Source organism: Carcharodon carcharias, chromosome 21 (assembly GCF_017639515.1).
Source record: "Carcharodon carcharias isolate sCarCar2 chromosome 21, sCarCar2.pri, whole genome shotgun sequence".
Lineage (NCBI taxonomy): Eukaryota > Metazoa > Chordata > Chondrichthyes > Lamniformes > Lamnidae > Carcharodon > Carcharodon carcharias.
Window position 1 is genome coordinate 10,629,395 of NC_054487.1, and position 23,952 is coordinate 10,653,346.

General features: G+C 44.6%; 1 protein-coding gene across 5 annotated transcripts in view; it reads right to left on the reverse strand.

Annotated features, from left to right (window-relative positions):
- The window catches only part of cntn1b (contactin 1b), an 836,554-nt gene that overhangs the window by 417,291 nt on the left and 395,311 nt on the right, over positions 1-23,952 (reverse strand). For all 5 annotated transcript variants that reach the window (XM_041216323.1, XM_041216321.1, XM_041216322.1 and 2 more), the window contains 5 exons: positions 19,041-19,174; positions 18,501-18,630; positions 17,206-17,356; positions 7,452-7,579; positions 3,653-3,828 (listed from right to left, as the gene is read on the reverse strand). In XM_041216323.1, the coding sequence (XP_041072257.1) occupies positions 3,653-3,828; positions 7,452-7,579; positions 17,206-17,356; positions 18,501-18,630; positions 19,041-19,174 (719 nt within the window). The remainder of the gene's footprint in view (positions 1-3,652; positions 3,829-7,451; positions 7,580-17,205; positions 17,357-18,500; positions 18,631-19,040; positions 19,175-23,952) is intronic.

Sequence of the window (23,952 nt, forward strand, 5' to 3'; positions counted from 1 at the left end):
GATCTGCCAGGTCACTAGTAGCTCCTATTTGCTTCTTCACTGGGTAAGGAAACCAAACTGCAACACGCTGTTCAGAGAGGCACAGATCTCATCTATTCGATTAACAGGTCAGATGAAACAAGGAGAAATACAGGGTTTGGATTTCTATTTTAATCACAACTGTTCTTGGATCCAACCAACTACACGTTTCCTTTCACCCTTGTGTTCCGCAGTTTATTCACTGATGGCAGTGTCCTCTCACAGGAAGTGAGCTGACTTTCAAATAAGAACATTTAGGCCAGAAACTTACCTATGTCGGGCGGGCATGGAACCGATCACTGCCCACGGAGCCGATCGGCGCCCGCAATCGGCTGTGCGCGCCCTTTTTACGTGGGCGGGCCTTAAAACGTGCTTCGTAGTGCTCAGCGCTACCTGTGCGGGCGCGATAGAGCGCAGCAATCTCCTTGAGGCAGGGAGCAGCCTCAGGGAGATTAAGTACATATCGGAATTTTTTAATACGGAAAGAGAAAAAGTATTTCGACACGTCCCCTCATGTGATCGTTTCACGCGAGCTGTGACATGTTTGTCAATTTGGCAAAATTTATTTATTGATTTTATTAACCGTTCAGGAAGCCTCATCCCGCCCGTGGATGGGGTTTCCTGAAGGCCACTTGCGCTCTGCGCCTGCCCCTCCGCCAGCCTCAAGGCTGGTCAGGCAGCGCTGTTAATTAGCTGAATTACTTTCCCAATGGCCTTAATAGGCCTTTGACAGTTCGGTGGGGGGCACAGCCACTTTCAGCGTGCGGCTGCCGAATGAAATATCGAGATGACACGTGACGATGTTGGGACACACGCTCAAAGCCATCGCGCGCCATTTTGCGCGTCAGCGGGTTAGGCTCACCCCCCTACACGCCAACGACAATATTCTGGCCTTAGTGTGGATGGACAGCAATCGGAGGGAAACAGGCTGTGCCCTTCCAATCTCTTGCTGTCACCTCACTACCGCCATTTCTCCTGGGGTCCCCTCCCCCCCACCGAAGTTCGACTGAGATACCACAAACTCTATCGCTGAAGTTTTATCCCAAAATTTCTTCCAAGATTCATTTGGAAGTTGCCCAACAGAGTTCAGAAAAGGGGAAAACAGACATTAGAAAAGCACAGATCAGCCTAGGGGGGGTTGCGGGGATAAACGAGCACAACAGCAAGTTCCACCTTTAAACGGGTGCTATTGTGAACACGGTGTGCATTCGTTGACGTGTAATATTTTATGGGAAATAAAAACACACCCATAGAGGCAGAATCCCTCTTTTCTCTCCATTGCACCTTTCCTCGCCTGAAGAGGTCGTCAAAAGCTTTGCAGCAGCTCCAGCACTGTTGTGAAATCGAGCCATTCGCCAGCGCTGTCAGGCTTGGGACGTTCTCCAACTCCTGATGCCATGGATGCACGGCCCCCCTCATTCACCGTTCAACCAAACCCAACCTTCACGCCATTCCAAAGCCTGGACTTCCCTTCCACAGCAGAGCCAAATCAAAGGGCCCTGTCCATGGTGCCAAGCTCCCGGACCCTCTGCCCCACCAAACCAAGTGCCAGGCGTACGCCTGTAAAAGGAATTATGGCCTTCAAGGAGCAGGTTTGCTAGACCAGCTGGCCTTTTCCTGCGAATGTTGGTAGGCCAGTTTCACATAGCTCAATGCAACAGTAGAATAATAACATGGTATGATGACTCTACCATTATCAAACGTACACAACAAATCACTGTGAGTAAAGCATAAAGGAGATGAACTGAACAGAAGCTGAACTGGAATGGCCATATAAATACTGTGGCTACAAGAACAGGTCAGAGGCTGGGAATCCTGTGGCAAGTAACACATCTCCTGACTCCCCAAAGCCTGTCCACCATCTACAAGGCACAAGTCAGGAGTATGATGGAATACTCTCCAGTTGCCTGGATGAGTACAGCTCCAACAACACTCAAGAAGCTTGACACTGTCCAGGACAAAGCAACCCGCTTGATTGGCACCCCATCCACAAACATTGACTCCCTCTATCACCGAAGCACAGTAGCAGCAATGTGTACCATCTACAAGATACACTGCAGGACTTCACCAAGGCTCCTTAGGCAGCACCTTCCAAACCCATAATCACTACCAGCTAGAAGGACAAGAACAGCAGATAGATGGAAACAACACCACCTGGAAGTTCCCCTCCAAGTCACTCGCCATCTTGACTTGGAAATATATCGCCGTTCCTTCACTGTCACTGGGTCAAAATCCTGGAACTCCCTTCCTGAGGCAGCTCACCACCACCTTCTCAGAGGCAACTAGGGAAGGGAAATAAATGCTGCTCCCCCCCCCCCCACCCCACCAGCCATCAAATCCCACATCCCATGAACAAATTTTAAAAAATGTAACGGTGGTTGCAGACGGAGACTGGGGATGGAGAGAGCCACAGATATTTTGTACTTCAAACAAAACAAATAAACTAAATTGTGCAAGCATAAATTACCTTCTCACACCAGCAAACTAATCCCACATGTCACATTTTCCTCCCCTACACTGAAAGGGATCAGATACAGATCCCCTTTCAATTGGCCACATAGTTCACCAGTAATACAAGACCCACTGGTCTATATGGGAATGGAGACTCGTGAACAGAACAAGCTGTGAAAGGTTAGTTATGGATGGTAGGGCCTATCCAGCAGTTGCACCACTGCAACATTACAGCTCACTCAGAGCTACACTCACATCACGGGCGGAATTCTCAAACGATAGTTGCTGGCGAAAAAATGGGACCTGCAGCGCGTGGAGACGTTGACAGCTGCAGCGGGTCTTGCTGATGGCACAGTGTTAGTATCCCACCTCTGGATTCACCGCCAATCAGCGAGGACAGGCAGGAGGTCACGCCCAATCTGTCAAAGGAAGGACTTCTAAATAAAGGGACCCTGGCATGTGTTACAATGGGTCAATGGGTTTTTGAGGCTGCAGCAACCACAGGAACAGAGAGGAGACCCTGTGCTGTTTTTAAGAGAATTTAACTCCCCGCAGCCACCCAAACCTGCCTCCCCTTGCCTGGGAAAATTCCCACCCCACCCCCGGCCCCGATTATCCATCCAAAGCAACAGAAACAGCAGTGGGCACAAAGGAAGTGTCGAGGTATGTGTAAATTGGAAGAGGTAAAAACAGGACCAAACATTGATGACAAGAGGAAACACAGCAGTTAACGGCCACAAAATAATTTCTTGCCCATTATGGCCTATGGACATATAGGCAGAAAAATAGGAATTGGTTCACAAAGTTTGACCCAAACTCATGATGTTTGGAACATCCTCTGACCAGACATCCTCCAGTAACTATATAATTACCTGGGAGAGGCAACTAAAGAAATAGAAAACAAATCCTATGGCAAATATGGAATGAAGAAGCTTCCGAAAATTTTTCTCCGATTCCTTCAGCCAATCAAAAAACAGTCCAGCTGACACTGACTATGGGTTCATTAAATCCTAATTGCAATTGCTCAAACATAAACGTGCCATGTTCTGACACTGGATGCCAGGTAGATGATCTGATCTTCAATTATGGTTCTAACTTGTGATGAGAAAGTTTCTTAAGTGTAAAGAGTTCAGGCATGCATTAGCCATGGGCATTTTATTGATCATGACCTCAGCTCACTTACCAGTACATTGCGTTCCATGTAGTCTTTCTCTTTCTCAAAGTCAATAGGATAGCCATTAGTTGACCAGATAAATGTAAGGTCCAGTGTGGTATCATGGGATGCATGGCACTCCATGGTGCCATTTTCTCCCATGGTGATATCAATGCTCGATGGCTCAAGGGTGATTTTGGTGGGCTCTGAAACAGCAGAGTGAGAAATAAAATCACATTTGCAACATCTCAGCATCTTGAAAACTCTTTCAAGTAGCAGCCAAAACACCATGTGAAAGTGTAATCCAGACAGTTCTCAATAACTGCGAGTAACAAGGATGACATTAACTTTAGGGTTCCGATCTCATATGTAACCGCAAGGGCAATAGCTGTGCTTAAGGAGGGTGTGATAGTTACAACAGAATTAAGAGATAAATAGTTGAATAATATTTGCTGGGATAGAGTAGGAGAAAGAGATAAGTTAAAGAACAAGCTAACATTTGTATTCCAAAAACACTTGGTGGGCAGTGGATTGTTTTCGAAGAACAGTCAGTGTAAACATAGAAGCCAATGTGTGCACAGCAAGGTCCCCACTGAGTGAATGACTAGCTAAACTGGGTATTTTTAGTGTTTAAGGTTGATGGAGAAACATTGTCCAGGATACTGGGAAAATTCCAGGAGACTGGGAAAACTCCCTGCTCTTCTTCAAATAATGCCATGGGAATTTTTACATCCATCTGAGTAGGCAGACAGGGCCTCAGTTTTATGTCTCATCTAAAAGATGAGGGGCTGAAAAGATGTATACCAGGCAAGGCCCAGGTTATCCTACACAGAGGCTTTCTTAGACTGAATACCCTTTACAAAGCAAGATGGCTTTTCTAAATATCTATGTTTAATTGTTCAGGTGAAAGATCTTAATCCCATTGAGAGACACTGCAGATGCTGTGTCAGGTTTACAGGAGAACTCCTTGCTCTCAATTGCCTTTTTTGTTTTAATATTGTGTCCAGTTCTTGGCACCATCCTTTGGGAAGAATATGAAAACATTAAAGAGGGTGCAGAAAATAGTCATGAGAATGCTTCCAGAGTGAGGAAATTCAGTTATGTAAATAGATTGGAGAAGTTTGGGCTGTTCTCCTTATGAGAGTAGATGGCAAGAAACTGTTCCAATGGGTGGAAGGGTCGAGAACCAGAGGACACTGATTAAAGGTGACTGGCAATAGAAGCAATGGCAACATGAGGAAAAACATGTTTGAGCACAGAGTGATTAGGATTTGGAATTGCCTGAGAGTGCGGTGGAGACAGGTTCATCTTGGTTATAAAAATAGAACTGGATCATTATCTGAAGAAAAAATATCTGCAGGGCTATGGGCAAAACACTGGGGTGTGGCACTAGATGAGTTGCTCTTGCAGAGAGCAGGCATGGACACGATGGGGTGAATGGCCTTCTTCTGTGCTGTAGCCATATTCTATTTTAACCACTTAGCTAATGCTTCTCTGAAAATTACCTCTTGTAGCTCCTATGTTTTTACACTATAAAGATTTGAGCACAGGGATGAGAATTTTAAAATCAAGGCTTTGGAGGACCAGAATTCAACGTGGGTAACTGAGCACAGGGGTGATGGATGAACAGGACTTGGTGTGGCTGAGTTAATGCTGGACGCTCTTGTCCCATGACCCATTTCTCGCAATTTGTGGCAAAGGTGCTGACCTCTGACATGGATGCGGTGTCGCTATCTCCCTAATTTGTATAAATGGGTTCAGGGGGCAATCAGTTGTGTTTCTGGAGGGAAGAAGGGCAGGAGGGGTGCAGCTAGAAGGTGGGTAGATGAGGGGGAAGAGATGGTGAGGGAAAGATCTGAGGAATGTGGTGAAGTTGGGTGGCTGAAGTTGATCTATCGAGAAAGAACATGCTTGCCACATCTAAGGTCCCTTGGAGAGAAGAGGCAAATTTTGAATACTGTGACCACTGACCTGAAAATATTATTGATTTACCACACCTTTCACTTAGTTATTTTTTCAGGACACAAGATCTTCCTTGGAAAGGCTTCACCATTCTGGATCATGAATCTAACTTGATGGCCCAGAACTTCCATGAAGTGGCAATCATCGTCGGATTGCCACTCTGCTCCTTTTCACTTCCCCAAGGCAGGAGCTGCGCCTTTCTCACCTGGATTTCCATCCTGGGCCTGGTGAGAAACGTGCAGCTCCGGAGTCCTCCCAGGGCAGGGCCACAGTGTCACGGCAAGTGAAGCCACACCCCCTTTTTATGGTATGGACTGCCGTAAATCTTTACGTTTAAAGGTCCCAACCACTTTGACAGGAGAAGAAGGTGCGTCAGGTAAGTGGGTACGATGGGGTTGGGGGAGCAGAGTTGGGAAGGCGGTCAGGGTGGGAGAGGGGTGTCGAGGACTCAGGAGTGCAGTGGGTGTGCAGTCATGGGGGCTTGTGGGTTCAGTACTATAGTTACCCAGAAGTTAGAAGTGGTTTTAATTCGTCTAACTTTTCCTGGGTAACTATTCTCTGAAGGGAGTTGGAACCATCCAAAGTCGCCGATTTAAGTTAGAGTATCAGATGGTTCCAGGTGCAGGGTACTTGCCCAGCGGCAGCTTAAAATTCCCTGGCAATTCTCACACAGTCCTTGCCTGGTGACTTCCAAGGGGACCCCAGTACATCTTCTGGGGCATCTCCAGGGTACGACCCCCTGGGAAACTGAAGTTCTGGGTCAATGTTAGAGCACAGGTTGTTCCACGTGAGATCCATTAGCTTTGGGTTCCCCACTTCGCAGCTTTAATGTCCAATCCTGTAGAAATAATTACCTTTCTCTAATGGGATACTTAAAATGCACAGAATGCTCTTGTCAGACAGCACCTCGAGCCTGTGCATCAACAAGACACTGGGGGCGATGCTCAAACCCTGGAGATATTGAAGAGAAGAAACTGGGGACTTGATCGCCAACATTGGAGGAATGAGATATGAAGAAAGGTGAAGGAAGCTTTGAAATGAAGCACTGATGAGTGTCAACAGAGGCGGTAGAGGAAAAAAAAGAGCTGAAACTCTAATTCAAGTTCAATTGTTTTTGTTGAAATAAACAAAAATGGAATGTTAGCCTGGTGAACTGGTGGGTTAGAAATATAAAACAAAGTTTTGTTACTGCTGGTTAGACCATTCATGGTGTACTTTATACAGTACTGCACTTTCTATACTGGCAGCAGTATAGCAGATTCATTGGAATGTTATTAGGGTTTCAAAGTTTGAATTATGAGGAGAGGTCACGTAAATTAGGCTTGCACTCCCTGGAATATTGAAGGTTATTGGGTGATTTGATTGTTTTTTTTTAGAATTGAAAGGAATTGATAGGGTGGATAGAGAGAAACATTTACCTCCAGTGAGTATGGTTAGGACAATGGATTGTGACTTTTAAATAAAGCAAGGTTCTCTAGGAGAGGTTCGGAAACACTTCTATTTACCCTATCGGGTTCACTTCAAACCCTTCATTAGATTGTGCTTGTAAATCACTCTCCATAAGCGTCATTATAGTTTTGTACCAGTTCGACCTTGTCTTGGAGTTATGTATCAGAAAGTAGTAGATTACTAAAATCTTTCATGAACCATAAGTTGACTCTTGTGTCAATTCACCCCTTCAGTTGGGAACTAGTTGAAGGGGATTTTATAGATTTTGTGTGCTAGCAGATCAGGGAAGAACTGATGTTTCAAGGAAAGATATCCAGCAACAATTCTTATTCAAAATAGGAGATCCAAGGTCTTCAGTTGAAAATGTCAATACACTGAGAAAGCCAAAGAGTTGTGTGACAAAACTTTGGCCCCCTACCTGTCACAGAAAGAGTGCCAGTGCTGTTTGCTTTTCCTCTGTTGTTATCTGCGAAACAGGTATAGCTTCCCTCATCAGCCTTAGATAGTTCGCGAATTTCCAGAGTGCCATTGGCCCAAATGGACATCCTACAATAAATGTAGCACATGACAGATTACAAAGATAAGGTTATGGAGAATTGATAGCACAGAAACCAACAGGTCTATGACAGTGTTTATCTTCTACTCAAAACTCCTCCCACTCCACTTCATCTGACCCTATCAGCATATTCTAATCCTTGCTCCCTCATGTACCTGACACGTTTCCCATTAAATCGGAAATAGGGAGAAAAAAAATCAAGCATCCTTTTTGGAGAATGAATTAAAAACTTCACCCCTTCTGTGGCATTTAAGCCTGAGTTATTTTTATATTGGTCCCTGAAAATGGGCATGGCAGATGCCCATAGGACAGGTCTATGCCCATCCCTTATGAAACTAGCAGCATGCAGACTTCATACCGCCTGCGAATTTACATCATAGCATGCAGTCCAGCGTCAAATGTGCTGTTAAGTGGCTGCATGGGTCCCAAGATCGTACAAGCCTAAATTGAATTAAAATGAGCTTGTCCAACTTAAAGTCAGCCTACACCTCTTAAAGGGGAGGTGCACTCTGCTGAAGCAAGTGCTGGAAGTGGAAAGGGGAGAGAGCCCAACCTGCAAGACAACACCGAATAACAAGGGAGAGAGCAAATTCCAACATTCTCAGACGTAGTGCTGGAGGCCTTGGTATACAAGGTGGACAGAAGCAGAAATGCCCTCTACTCAGAGGGGTTCAGGAGGCCTTTCTAGCAAAGACTGAGAAGGGAAATGAGTGGTCGAGGTCAAAGCAAGCAATATAGCTCCAAGGACCTGGATACAGTGCTGCACGAAGTTCAATGACCTCACACCAGTGGTCAAAGTCAGCAATTTCATTTCCTAATGGCATTGAACCACTAGCCTCACACTGCTCGATTCACCACATTCCTCCACTCACCTACCAAAAATCTCCAATTAGGGATGGGCAAAAAAGCTCACCTAACCAGCGAATGAACCTCATCCCATGAATGAATAAAAAAGTCATAACTCACACCTCACATTCACATCGTCACCGTACCCTCACACCCTTAGCACTGTTGCAAGCCTCACACTCACATCGCACAGCTTGCACACACTGCCAGCTATTCCCCCATGACAGCCACATCACCCTAACACAAGGCACCACACTCACTGACACATTCACCTCTCTCTTACAGGATCAGATGGTGCAAAACCTGTGAAGGACAGACACACCTGCATAAGCTCCTTCCCATGGAGGAGATGGTGTCTGTCTTTATTAGAGTGGTTATCAATGAGGCCATAGCCAGTGAAAAAGCTAAAACAATAGTTGATGACAATCTACTCACACCTAATATTCCATCTCGTATCCCATTTCCTTTCGTTCTACTTACTCTTCTGATATGCTAGCTGCAGGTGTACGCAGGCTACACTTTACTTTCTTTTCACTCCCCTCATCAAACCATACCCTTGTGGCTTTCTCCTTTCAGATACCAAAGAACTGCAGCCCCTGCCCAGTCAGTGATGGAAGAGCAGGAAGACAATGATGAAGAAGAAACACTATCACTCACACTCACAGCCACCAGCTCAGATGCTGACATGGTGCATACTTTAGAGGATAGCATTGTCATGAAGCTAATAATGTATAAAATGCTATTGGAATTTTTTTTAAATAGAGGTTTAGTCTGTGGGTGTGTATGTATGTGTTTTAATTGGATTAAAGCCAGCTAGTCTGGGTTCTTTGATGTATAGTAGTTTTTGGGGTGTAAACAGAGAGGTAGAGTACATTTGTATTTTGATGAATAGAGCTTTCAAGAAGGTGAGTGAAATCTGACACCTAGCTAGTAGAGACCCAGCAATGTTTATATTACTAATACAATTGGTACAAGGAAATGAGTTTAAAGGGCCTGGTGATACATTGAGAATTTGCATTCGATGAAATGTGCTCAGTATAACAGACAGCAATTTTGTGTGTGCAGAGCAGAGGCAGTGTAAGATCAAAGTAGCTGTAAGCCTACAACTGTCTGCACTGGAACCAAAGTGAAAAGAGCCTCATTTTGAATTTGTAAGGTGCAAATGCTTTGCCTGGTCTCTGCTTAAAGTCTATGAGTTGTTGTTGCCTTAATGGAGATTAGTTGGGAATTTGTTAAAGGTTATGATAGTAGTAATTTGTAGCCATGTGTATATATTTAACTTATGTAAATTAATAAATGTGTCATGTAGTTTGATATAAAAACTTCTCGAGAACTGGTGGTCTTATTCCTGAATTTAGAGTTGCAACTCAAAACATATCACTTGAAGATATAGCTTGTGACAGTTGTTTAAAGTCTCCCTCTGGGATTTTAAGTAATAGCCTTTACCAACTGTTGTGTCATAACAGCGTAGAAGTGGGATCTGCACATAGTGAGGCATTGAGCATGAGTGCCCTGCAAGGGCCACAGATGAGGGTACAGTAGGTTCCAGCTCACCAGACGGTGAGGTGGCATGAGTTGTACTGCAGTGGACTTAGATGAGCACTTAGGAAAACCCTCAGAAGAAAGCTGATGGTTAATTAAATGCTTGGTGCATTATTAGTAGACCTGCCTGAAAGCCTGTGGTCAATATCAAGGAGTCCCTCAAGAACATGGCACAGGACTTTGTGCAGAGCTTGGAGCCCAGTGCGGAAGTGGTGGCCACTCCATGAGAATACCTCCTTAGTGAAGTGAAGATATCTGTTCCTCGCTGAGGTGGGGTGGAGTGATAGCTTCCTGAACACTGTGGGTGGATATAGCCTCCTGCTGAGAGCTCTTCCTCACCTCCTCCTCATCACTCCTCAAGCCTCTGCTCATTCTCCCTACCATGTTGCAAGGCAAGAGGAATGTAAACTATTGCACTCTTATCTGGGAGCAAGATGCCTAGTCAGAATTCTTGAAATCAAGATCAAGTCCTCAGCACCTGCCATACTGCTCCCTGAAGGCTTCTTCTTCCTTCAAATGACAATACAAACTGTCAAACACTTCTCCAACAGCAGGTAGAAATCAATCAGTGTCTAAAGAGGAAGTAATTGATGATCTCTTTTGATAGCGCTGGTGGGGATTCTTCCTGTTACTGAACACTTGTTCAGCTGTGCAAGGTTAACAGAACATTGAGCTGAAAAATGGTAGGGCTGTCACCAAATCAGCGATACACACCATTGGACCCATGCCAACACTCTACTGACAATGGCATCCAGCACGGTTAGCAACAGAAGTGTGCACAAGTACCCTGGGTGCCATTTTGGAACAAAAATGACACCAATAGTGCCAAAAGTATGAGCACTATGCAATCAAATTTACCCCATCACAAAATCAAGTTCATTTAGGATGATGACACCAGTCTATGCTGGTGTCATTTCCAGGCCTTGAGGTTTTATGCCAACCCAGGCTGCAGTGCCATCCTTTTTTTTATTAGTAGCATCTTTCCCCCTCTTTCTTTCAATCAATTTTCGCTCCTCTCTCTTTCCGGAAAGCAGATGGTCCTCACCTCTAAGAACCTGGTTCACTCAGGCCTGATGTGCATAGACCAAAGCAAATTTTGTTCTTGGCAGCTATACCCATGAACTAGAATGCAGTGCTTTCCCTCCACAACTGGGTTTCCACAGAACCCACTGTTCCACCTCAACAGGAGTGCAGTTAGTTCTGGAGAACAAGTCTTCAGTACTATTGATGGAATGTTGTCAGGGCCCATAGCCTTTGCAGTATCCACTGCCTTCAGCTGTTTCTTGATATCATGTGAATCAAATTGGCCAAAGACTGGCATTTCTAATGCTGGGGACCTCAGGAGGTACCGAGATGGGTCATCCACTCAGCACTTCTGGCTGAAGATGGTTGCAAACGATTCAGTCTTGTCTTTTGCACTGATGTGCTGGCTCCCCCTTCATCGAGGATTGTGATATTTGTGGAGCTTCCTCTGCCAGTTAATTATTTAATTGTCCACCACCATTCAAGAGTGAATGTGGCAGGACTGCCGAGCTTAGATCTGATCTGTTGGTCGTGGGATTGCTTAGCTCTGACTATCATTTGCTGCTTCTGTTGTCTAGCATGCAAGCAGTCCTGTGTTGTAGCTTCACCAGGTTTGCAGCTCATTTCTAGGTATGCCTGATGCTGCTCCCAGCATGCCCTCCTGCAATCTGGTTATAGATTGTGGTTGAATACAATTCTGCTGCTGCTGATGGTCCACAGCACCTCATGGTTGTCCAGTCTTGAGCTATTGGAACAAAAACAGAATTACCTGGAAAAACTCAGCAGGTCTGGCAGCATCGGCGGAGAAGAAAAGAGTTGACGTTTCGAGTCCTCATGACCCTTCGACAGAACAAGTTCTGTCGAAGGGTCATGAGGACTCGAAACGTCAACTCTTTTCTTCTCCGCCGATGCTGCCAGACCTGCTGAGTTTTTCCAGGTAATTCTGTTTTTGTTTTGGATTTCCAGCATCCGCAGTTTTTTTGTTTTTATCTCTTGAGCTACTGGGTCTGTTCTGAATCTACTCATTTAGCATGGTGGTAGTGCCACACAACACAATGGAGGGTATCCTCAATGGGAACATGTGACTTTATTTTCACAAGGACTGTGTGCTGGTCACTCCTACCAATACTATCATGGACAGAACAAGTAGATTTATGAAGGCAAGGTCAAGTAGGTCTTTTCCACATTAGTTACCTGCCACAGTCCCAGTCTGGCAAATATGTCCTTCAGGACTCAGCCAGTTGTAGCATTATTGAGCTACTCTTCATGATGGGTATTCAAGACCCCCACTCTTGCTGCACTCAATGCCTCTTCCAAGTGGTGTTCAACATGGAGGAGCACTGACTTATCATCAGGTGGAAGGTGATAATCAGCAGGATGTTTCCTTGCCCATGTTTGACCTGATGCCATGAGACTTCATGGGCTCTGGAGTCTATGTTGAGGACTCCCAGGGCAACTCCATCCCGGCTGTATAACCCTATGCCGTCACCTCTGCTGGGTCTGTACTGTCGGTGGGACAGGACATACCCAGTTTTGGTGGTGTCTGGAACATTTTCTATAAGGTTTGATTCCGTGAGGATGACTATTTCAGGCTGTTGCTTGACTAGTCTGTGGGACAGCTCTCCAAATGCTGGCTCGAGCTGCCAGGTGTTAGTTTGCAGGATCAACAGGGCTGAATTTGCCATTGTCGTTTCCAGTGCCTAGGTCGATGCTGGGTGGTCCGTGCAATTTCATTCCTTATCAACTCTTCTGTAGCGATTTACTACAACTCAGTGTCTGGCTTTTTGTTCCACATTTATGAATTAATTGAATTTAAATTCCCCCAACTGCCTTGGTGGATTTTGAACTTTGTCCCCACAGTGTTAGTCAGGGCCCCTGGATTACTTGTCCAGTAACATTACCACTACGCCACTGTCCCCATAATAGATAGAGAAGCAAAGAGAGATAGAGAGAGAAAGAAAACAGAGAGACGAATAGAGAACTAGAGAGGGAAAGACAGAAAGAAAGAGATCAAGAGAGGAAGTAGATGTCCAGGCAGAGAGAGGGTAAAGCAGTGTTAGCATCAGTCAATAAATGGTAAGTAGAGAAAGCAGGTGCACAACAGAGGTAGGAGGAGCACCTGAGTCATATGTTAAATCAGCCAATTGGAGGAGAATGCTGAAAATTTGCACAATAGAGAATAATTTTGGGCATGGCTGATAGCACAGAAAGACGACCTTAGCAAGTGTGATGATTGCCGAGGAACTTACCTCAACTAGAAGTTTGAGATCGGGAGTTTGGAGGCCAGGAACTTCAGTTCCCGGCAGCTCTCGAGACGTCCACACATGCATTGGCCTGAAAATAGCCACACATGTGCAGGTGGTATCTTTCACCTCTTCAGGTCGGGAAACAACATATGCAAAAGAAAAAGAAGTGAAACAATGTGAAACTGTAAGTCAGGTGACCTGAACTCGAGCACCATTAGAGAGAAGGTGGCCCAAGGAGCAGGACATGGGAGGAGGACAGGGAGAGGGTTCCAAACTAAGAAGGTGGTCCCAAACAAGGAAGTGAGACAGGAAGAGGTCCCAGGTAAGGGACAAGGACAGAGATCAGAAACAGATCATGTTAAGTAAAGGTGAGAAAAAGGAGCAGAGCAATATGCTCCAAATTAAACAGAGAGAGCCCTGGGGAGTAGATTTGAAGCAAAATGGGCTTGAGGGAAGCCTGAAGATCCGAGGAGGCAGCCAAAGGCTGGTGACTCCTTACTGTGGGCCTTTGCTGCAGTGATGTTCTGCTTGGCACAGCCGAAGATCTGGAATTATGCTTGGAAGGTGGAGCTTAAGTATACTCAGAGATCCAGGAGAAAAGAATCTCACAAGGTGAGATTAAAATCCTGGAGATGGATTCTTGTTGAAGCCATCCGAGTGGGAACGAGGTTTGGAGAGAATTCCAAGGCGAGCTCTTTGAACATGGAGATTAGGAACCCTTGTGAGAAAGACAGAGTTTCAGTGAGACCGGTTGGCTGACAGTGTAACAAGCATCTGGGTAGGTTGTTGAGAAAACCATAGAATCTGCTTTGGTCACATCTGTCACTTGCTTTGGAGTGCGTTGTGTCTGACCACAGTTCGCCAGTTGGTTCACATGTGCTGCATACTTACCCTGAATATTAGAATATTGTAAATTGCTTGTGTCTGTAAAAGGATAGCTGGAGTGAAGGAATAGTGAATATTTGAATAATCCTCTTGCGTTGGTATTGAGATCTTTCTAACTTTTTTGTCTGGTGTATTATAGTTCATTTTTATTATAGTTCATTTTTCTTGCTCAGTAAATGTTTTATTGTGTGTGTTAAAAGTTCGTCAGCAGACCCCAATGAATTTGTTCAGTAACTTTCCTCCACAATTTCTAAAAAAATATAAGTTAGGATCTATAAAGTTAGGATCTCTTTCCTGGACTCGAACTCAAGTTCTGTCGAAGGGTCATGAGGACTCGAAACGTCAACTCTTTTCTTCTCCGCCGATGCTGCCAGACCTACTGAGTTTTTCCAGGTAATTCTGTTTTTGTTTTGGATTTCCAGCATCCGCAGTTTTTTTGTTTTTATCTCTATAAAGCCAGGTTTCACTCTGGGATCTGACTTGTCCAGCATTAACGTTAGCTGGGATCGTAAAATAGCTCTAGGGCCACTTAATTCATTCAAAGCACTGAGAGTCATTTGAACTAACTCAACAAAGCATGGTGTTAGATTGTGGCCTCGTGTCCTAGGTTCTTCATGTGCCAAGTTCTTTTGCTCCACTGGGAGGCGCTGTTTAGAGAGCAGCCTCATAGATAAAGGAGGTAAGGACAATGGCCGGGATTTTCCGGCCCCGTCATGGGCGGGATCTGCCCCGGGCGAGGCGGTGCCCCAGCCAGAAGTCCATTGACTTGCAGTGGGACCGGAAGATCACAACAGCGGGTGGGTGTGGAAAACCCTACCCAATGAGTCTCCTAGGCACAGGGAACTATGAATTGAAGCTGCCTTGATTTTTTTTGCTCAGTGGGTATATAACATGCAGGGTTCACTATTCATTAAAAGGTAACTGATGTAATTGAGTCAGCTTCACAGACAATGATCACAGGCCCATCACCGACAACAGAAGCTTTAATGTTAAGCCTGGTGTGGGTGGTGGGGCGAGTGGGGGAAAAGAGGGGGAACATGTGGCGACTGAAAGATGCCACATTAAAACAGAATATTTTGAATAGACAATGATCATGTGAGCACTGCAGCAAGAAATATTCATGTTTCAGCAGTGCTGACCCAAGTTGAATTAACATTCTTATTTTGACAAAAATGCAAATGTTATTTCTGTGAAGCTCAATAGTATTTTTAATTCTATCAGACTAAAGGGAACAGGAATTTCCAACCACTAGATTGGGTCAGGATTGTAATTACTACTTGTACATAACCACAGTACCCTCATAACATGAAGGATCATCACCTTTCCAAGCAACTGGAGGCAAACCACAATAATGCCTGTTGTCAAGTCGTTGGTAGAGGTGTTGCACTAAAGAGGAGTGCTGTGCCCAATCAACACATGTGGCTTTCAGGACAGAAAAATGGAGGCAATAAACAGTGAAATATTCAAAAGCTGCTCTTGAGGAACCAGCGCAGGTTGACAGGGTGGTCCGCACTCCAGGGGCCTAGTGCGTTTGGTCCCCCATATTCCTTTAACACAAAAGCCTTCTTCTCTGTTAGATTTTCCATGTCTCCCTCCCCTTCTGCTATTATTCCACAACCTCCATCTTTTTTCCTAAACTTGCCTCATTATCACCTCTTCTTGCCTTGCACCATGATAACTTTTGCCATTTAATCACTTCTGCCTTCCGCCTTATCTCAGCCCCCTTCCAATGTTCTTTCCCGGCACCCCCATTCAGTTCCATGGCTCTGACTCTCTAACATCTTTCAGTTCTGAAGAAGGGTCATCAACCTGAAACATTAACTCAGTTTCTCTCTCCATGCATGGCTGTCAGACCTGCCGAGAATGCTTGACATCTTCGATTTCTTACTTCAGGAACCAGATCTGGTGTATTGTCACCTTCCCCTACTCATACTCTGAGGAGCTCCTCTCTAATCTGGAACTGTTTTCACTCGTCAGTGTCTCATTCGCTTGTTTCCGCAGCCTGGACAAAACGCCCTTCGCTTAACAACCAATATTTTCCACCTGTGTGCGGCTTTTGAAAAAGAACAAGAAAATCCCACTCAAAGCTTGTTAGAATTCAACGCCCTCATGTCCAACTTTCCTATGTCGTTCCATTCGTTCCTACCTACTGCTTGGCTCGCTCAGCAAGGGAAACAGATTCACGCGCTCGACAGGCTGCGATTTTCCTCCCATTAAGTTGAACGGACAGAATATCGCAAGCATCCAAGGGGAAAATCGCTGCCTGGGCTCTGAACTGAATTGCTAATTTTGGGATAGAAGTTTGTCTTTGATGGTTGTACAAAATGGGGCATTATTGCAACAATCATATGAAAAATACTGCTTGAAGTTCAATTCTACTGAAGGCAATAGAACCTCATATCAGCTGGGAATATATCAAGTGGCACATATGATGCTGCCCTTTTTCCTCTACTGCCCAAGATATATGTTGAGCTCCCTATCTTTTCAGATGCTGCGTGATTCCAGCACTCGCTAGCTCTAAGTCATAACAGCCATCGGCTGAAGTGCAGCTCCAACTAGAGTCAAGAAGCCAAATAAGAGCAGCCCCACTTGACTGGCACCTCATCCACCAGAACTCACTCACCCCAGCTTCTTCAACAGAACTTTCCAAATCCACAACCTCTACAACCTAGAAGGACAAGGGCGGCAGATAAATGGAACACCGCCACCTGCAAGTTCCCCTCCAAGCCGCAAACCATCCTGACTTGGAACTATACTGGCATTCCTTTGCTGTCGCTGGGTCAAAATCCTTGAACTTCTGTGGGAAAACCAACACCACATGGACTGTAGTGGTTTTAGAAGGCAGCTACCACCTTCCCAAGGGATTGGCAATAAATGCTGGCCTTGCCAACAACACTCACATCTATGAACTAATAAAATAAAATACACAACTGCTTGAGTTGAGAAGATTGCAAGCTGCCCAGTCCAGCTAAATTACGGGTTAAAAATAGTGCATATGACTTGCCGAGACTGGAGATCTGGATGTCACATGTCATGGCCATCGTCACATTTGCAGGTGGACCTATTTTACTGACCTTGAATTATTCTTGAGGAGCTCAGTGCCCTTACTCCACGAGAAGGTTGGCTTGGGAGCAGCCTTGGGGTTGCACTCAATTAGTGCTTTGCCTCCCCTGGCCCCCAACAGCTTCTTCCTTACAGGGTTCAGTCTAAAGTCTGGTGCTGAAGCTGAAGGAGAACACAGAACAGGAACAGAAAAACAGAGCCATTGTAAATGAAGAGAAAGCGTTTCCTTTACAAAACATGTCCTTTACCTTCCATCAATTTTACTTTCCCTCCGAATACCTTTGAGTTTATTTTTATTTTTAATCACAGGTAACGAGGGGAGTACAGACCAGAGAACACAGGGTGGCCTGCCCTGCTCTGTAAACTGAACATCAAGAACAGAAATAGATCATTCAGCCTCTCGGATCTGCTCAGCCATTAAATTAGATCACAGTTCATTTGTATCATAACTCTACTTACCCACCTTAGCATTAAACTTTTACTCATACCAGCAAGACACACCTTGGCTGCAGTGTGTACCATGGACAGATGCACTGCAGAAATTCACTAAGTCTTATTCGACAGCACGCCCCAAACCCATGATCTCTACTGCACGGTAACACCACCATCTCTGATCCCCTCCAAACCACACACCATCCTGACCTGGTAATATATCGCCAATCCTTCACTGTCACTGGGTCAAAATCCTGGAACCACCCCCTTCCCCCCCCCACCCCAACAGCACTGTTGGTGTACATTCATCACATAGACTCCAGCAGTTCAAGGTGGCCGTTCACCACCACCTTCTCAAGGACAATTAAGGATGGGCAACAAATTTGGCATTGCCAGAAATGCCCACATCCTGTGAATAAATTAAAAAAAAGAATCTGCTTCCACCGCCCTTTCAGACAGTGTATTCCAGGACATCATAGCTTGCTGTGTCAAAAAATAACTCCGCATCTCCCCTCTGACTCTTTTGATATTTATTTTACATTTGGATTTTCTGGTTACCAACTCTCCTGCCAGTGTAAATGATTTCACTCTATCAAAAGCCATCATAGTTTTGAACGTCACTATTAAATCACCACTTAAGCTTCTCTACTCTGTGAGGAATAATCCCATCTTCTCTAAGATCTCCACATAACTGAAATCCTTCATCCCCGATATCATTTTGATAAACCATCTCTGCACCCTTTCCTAAGTCCATTCTAAAGTGCAGTACCAAGAATTGATGACAATATTTCAATTGAGGCCTAACCAATGATTTAAAAATGCTTCACATAGCCTAATGAAAATTTTTAAAATGTACTGCGTTCAGAATACCAACCCAAAACTTTCAACTCAGCATTGGAATATAAGGATCCGTGTTTGTTCTCCGTCACACACTGGTACATTCCGGAATCTTGCAGGATCAGTCGGGAAATTCGCAGCTCCCCTCTATTCACTCGGAATCGGGCCTACACACAGTTGAAACGAACACATAGCTGAAAAAAGGAACTTTTCGACATTTAATCTAAAACTTCATGGAGCTTTTGATTATTCTCAGCAATGCACGGAAGAGCTTATCGTTCTCAAGGACCCTGGAGAAGGAAAGAGGCAAATATTTACACTTGTGAGAAAACCGACATCGTTGAGTTACGTGCTTGGGGCATTTTTACAGATAAAGCAAGAGGAAAAGGGCTTCTCTAGAACTGAAACAAAGATCAAGAAACATTAACACATCCTTTCTGTTTAGTAATCAACATGACACAGACTGCGCAAGGGATTCGGGCACGTTCATTTCTCATCTTTCTACTGTGTACAAGTGAGCATGCAGCTGCGGCAACCTTTAAGAACCACGGGCAGGAATGCAAGCACAGCTTCGTACCCCATACACTACTTCCCCATTCCGGAACCATCTGTAGGTGGGCTGGGGTTTGCCTCCTGCTTCACAGTGCCAGGTGAGGTCACTCCCGATGTCCTGCATTGTGTCATTGATTGGCTGGATCCAGTAAGGGTGAGCTGGAAAGGGACGAAAGCTACAAGTTAGAAATGAGGTACCTGCAGCATTGGATAATTTCACATTCACTAAAATATATCAGATTGGAGGAGGAAAACAAAAGGTGGGCTTTTTCAGCTCCGCCCACTGCCGCGATTGTCCAAAACAAAAACAGAATTACCTGGAAAAACTCAGCAGGTCTGGCAGCATCGGCGGAGAAGAAAAGAGTTGACGTTTCGAGTCCTCATGACCCTTCGACAGATGAGGACTCGAAACGTCAACTCTTTTCTTCTCCGCCGATGCTGCCAGACCTGCTGAGTTTTTCCAGGTAATTCTGTTTTTGTTTTGGATTTCCAGCATCCGCAGTTTTTTTGTTTTTTTTTTGTTTTTTTCGCCGCGATTGTCCAGTCTGGTCAAAAGTCAATGAACTTTTGGCTGGGCCACCGAATCTCCTGGAGCGGGTCAGAACCAGGAAGTCCTGGCTCAGGAGTGACATCAACTGAGACCTGTCAATGTATAAATGAATTTTCTGCTATTCCCATTTACATCTCTTCTGGTTCCATCTTGCATTTCTATATTTTTCCCATTATCACCTCCTTTGTCTTGTACATCATTATTTTTGTCATTTAGTGTCTGGTACCCTCCATCCCATCCCTCTGCACACCCTTCTTTTGTCCTGACTCTTAATACACTGTTAAATCTCCATCGGTTCTGCTCAGAGTGTATCACTCTGAAATGCTAACTCTGTTTATCTCTCTCCACAGCTACTGCCTGACCCAGTGAGCGTCTCCAGCACTTTCCGTCTTTATTTCAGATTTTCGGCATCTGCGGTATTTTACTCTGTATAGATTAATTCTGCCTGGCTTTTCATTTTGTTTTCTTAGATACCATGCAAGCAGAACACAAGCATTCGGTGTCAAAACACCCTTTCATCACTCAAGAGACAGCTGGGTGTTGCTAACACAGGCAGATGTGGGATGCTCAGCAAAGCAACCTTGCTCGTCTGTACCCATCCTGCCTGATCTTCAACGTCTGTCAATAAAGCTTCACCTTTATTTTCCAATAACTGAGAGCCAGGAACAGCAGTATTACTGGACATAGCCAGAACTTCTGTGAGCTGGGGGCAAAGACTTGGGTCCGAAATTTCTGCTAGAATTCCAGTGGCTAATCATGAGTGCTGCTGGGAAAACCTGCGGCAATGCTCTAACATTTACTGAATCCTGGGACCAACCGGATGAACCACTATGCTCCATTCTCTTGTCAACTTGTATCTGACGCTCAGGGATGGAAAATGAAGGGTCTAATGTTAACTAATTGCTTGTTCAATTGGTGATTATTGCATTTGATAAAAGCACCATATGTAAAGTTGGCACTCTGGTCAGCTGCCAGGGGGTGCTGCCTCCTTTCATCAGATGTGTTCCGGCCACAGTGGGGTGCCGGCCTGCCAACTGAAAATTCCAGTCAGCAGCGGCAGAGGAGTCTTGGGGTAGACCCTTTAATAGGCCCAATTGACCACTTGCGAACAGGTAGCCATTTCACCCCCAAAATGACTCGGAGACAGGAACATGCTCACCTCCCACTGCCGTCTCCATCAAGCTTGGGAAATTTGGCCCAGTTTGCCTCATTGGCATTTTTTTAATTGGCATTTTTTCTTTCCCCAAGCCTGTCCTCTTATGCTTCTGTGTATCCCATATAACCCCTTTTACAAAGATGCCTATCAAAAAATCTTGACCTCTTTTTGCCTTTGTCAGTCTCTCCCTTTCTGTGCTAGTAGGGGAGCGAACTAGGAGTTAGATCCAATCTATTAGAGCAGTGAGGGTGATTAGGCCAGGGCCAGGCTCATGGTTCCAACAGAGAGGAATGGGGTCTCTGATACCCCTGCTTTTGGCAGGAATGAGCAGTTGGTCTCTCAAATGCTGCTACTGGCAACACAGGGTAAGCAGTTGGTCTATGTGTGCTTCATGCATGTCCTGACTGTCATGTCTTGCAACCACAGATAGTTGTCTGAGCTCTGATGGAGCATAACAATTAATTGCTGGTTGTGAGGATGACATAATCAGGGACAATGAAAATCACTTGGGCTCAGGGAGAGAGCATAAGTGAGAGAAAGTCAATGAGGGAGTGAGAGAGAAATTCAAAGTGGGGAGAGGAGAGAGAGGGGAACGCAAACTTGGTTGGGGGGGCGGTGGAGAGAGAGGAACTCAAACTGGGAGAAAGACAGAGAGAAACACAAACTGGAGGAGAGAGAGAAACATAAACTGGAGTAGAGAGAGAAACACAAACTGGGGGAGAGAGACTAACACAAACTGGGGGAGAGAGAGAAACACAAACTGGGGGAGAGAGAGAAACACAAAATGGAGTAGAGAGAGAAACACAAACTGGGGGAGAGAGAGAAATGAACATAAGAAGCAGGGAAGAGTTCATATTGACCTGCAATGTGCATTGTTGTGTAATGAGGTTATTCTGGGTGTTTACAATGAGGCTGTGTAATGAGGTTATTCTGGGTGTTTAAAATGAGGTTGTGTAATGAGGTTATTCTGGGTGTTTACAATGAGGTTGTGTAATGAGGTTATTCTGGGTGTTTACAATGAGGTTGTGTAATGAGGTTATTCTGGGTGTTTACAATGAGGTTGTGTAATGAGGTTATTCTGGGTGTTTACAATGAGGTTGTGTAATGAGGTTATCCTGGGTGTTTACAATGAGGTTGTGTAATGAGGTTATTCTGGGTGTTTACAATGAGGTTGTGTAATGAGGTTATTCTGGGTGTTTACAATGAGGTTGTGTAATGAGGTTATTCTGGGTGTTTACAATGAGGTTGTGTAATGAGGTTATTCTAGATGTTTACAATGAGGTTGTGTTATGAGGTTATTCTGGGTGTTTACAATGTGTTTTATTCTGGGAATTTTCAGGCAGCTTTTGTGCTTCTCTCTTGAACGGAGCCTCAGTTCCCTGAATCAGAGCTTCAGTCTTGGGCTGTGAGAGACATTGTCGAAAACTCATAAAACTGCACAAAAGCTCTATTTACCACTGATGTTTTTGTTGAATTGGTTGATCCTGAAGAAACAGCAGAGAATAGTCTTTATTTAAATATTACTTATCCTTAACTCTTACTGCACTTTTGTTTGCTTTCTTCGATTGATAAAAGTATGTTTTACATTTCATTATGAAAGAAAAAGTCAAATATTTTATTCTGGGTCTGGTGACATATCAGCAGTATCATATGATTAAAGTCATGCCATCAAATGTTACATAACAAACCTCCAGGAGTACATCAAACCAGAATTGGAAATCCTCGAGGGGATAGCAGCTTTGGCTGGGAGCCTGGCCTGTAATTGCGCTCAGAGAACAAAGCAGCTCTCAAAATTTAATGTTAACTACCTCTTTATGTGTGGTTAATGTTGCAAGTTTGGGAGGATTCGGTGACTTTGGACTGATGGGCCCCAAAGCTCCCAACCAATGGAGTTTCGCACCCTGCAGCTAGGTCTACTGAAGACTAATTGAAGAGAGACTGACTGCCACAATAAGTTAACAACTCCATTATCATTGTGCAAGGGGGTTAACAGGATGGTAGAAGTACCAAGACATAGGTTCCTTTAACTACCCCAGCAACCTCGCTTACAGGTAACTCAATAAAGGCTACGAAAAAGGGAAGAGCAAAGAATTTTTAACAAGTGTTCTTATGCATTGCTGGAAGAGCCCAGTGATCACAATTGTCCTATGCTCCCTGATATCAGAATAGACTGGGTCCATGAGGAAATCTCCTCCATTAGCCCTCTGCTTCACAGATCTCCCCAATTCTTTCAAAATTCTCCAACACACCTGAATAAAATGCCGGTGTTCCCAAATTCACATTCTCATTTACTAGGTATTATGTGATAAATTAATAAAGAGAAATGGTTCCTACTGAAGGGTTGGTAAGAAGGGGACCAGATTTAAGATAATTGGCAAAAGAACCACAGGGGAGATGAGGAGAATTTTTTTTTTTTACACAGCAAGTTGTTTATGATCTGAAATTCACTGCCTTGAAGGGTGATAGAATAGTAACTTTCGAAAGGGAATTGGATAAATATTTGAAAAGGGAAAAAAATATTGCAGAGCTATGGGGAAAGAGCAGGGGAGTGGGACTAATGCGATAGTTCTTTCAAAAAGATGCGACAGGCACAATTGGTGGAATGGCCCCCTGTAAGATCCTATGATTGAGCCTCCACTGTGTGGTACGTGTACATCACGGTAGTTTGGAATGCTGTATTTGGATGCAGTGTCCTGGAATGCTGTGTTATTCGATCCTATTCTGCCACTTTTCAGGAATCTGGATACATACAAAATACAGTTTTCTGCAAAACTGCAAAATTATCAAAGTGCACTTAATCACAAACACACGTCTGAATCCACAATGACCTTTCAGTGAAGAGTTCTATTTCGGGCCAGCAATGCTTCTGCACTTTGCCAAGGATTAAATGCTAGAAAATGCTTGCGCCTGCTTCGTATAATGCTTGTTAGGATTCCAAACTCTAATCCCTACACTGCTCTGCAGTGGGAGGCAGTTGATCTGCTGCTCGGTGGAAGACAATGCTGGCTCAATTAAAGCTCCTTAAAAAACCACTTGCTGAGCCCATCATGCTTAAAGAAGTGTGTGAGAAGCGGAGGTTGATGTCAAATCAGATCTGAGAGCACTTTGTCATGTGAATGGAAATGATGCGGTGCGGGACACAAAAACCTAATTAAGTTACTCTTTTAATATTTAACTCAACATCAAAGTGCCAAAATATAATTTTGGAAGGGAGCTTTTGGCTCATCAAGC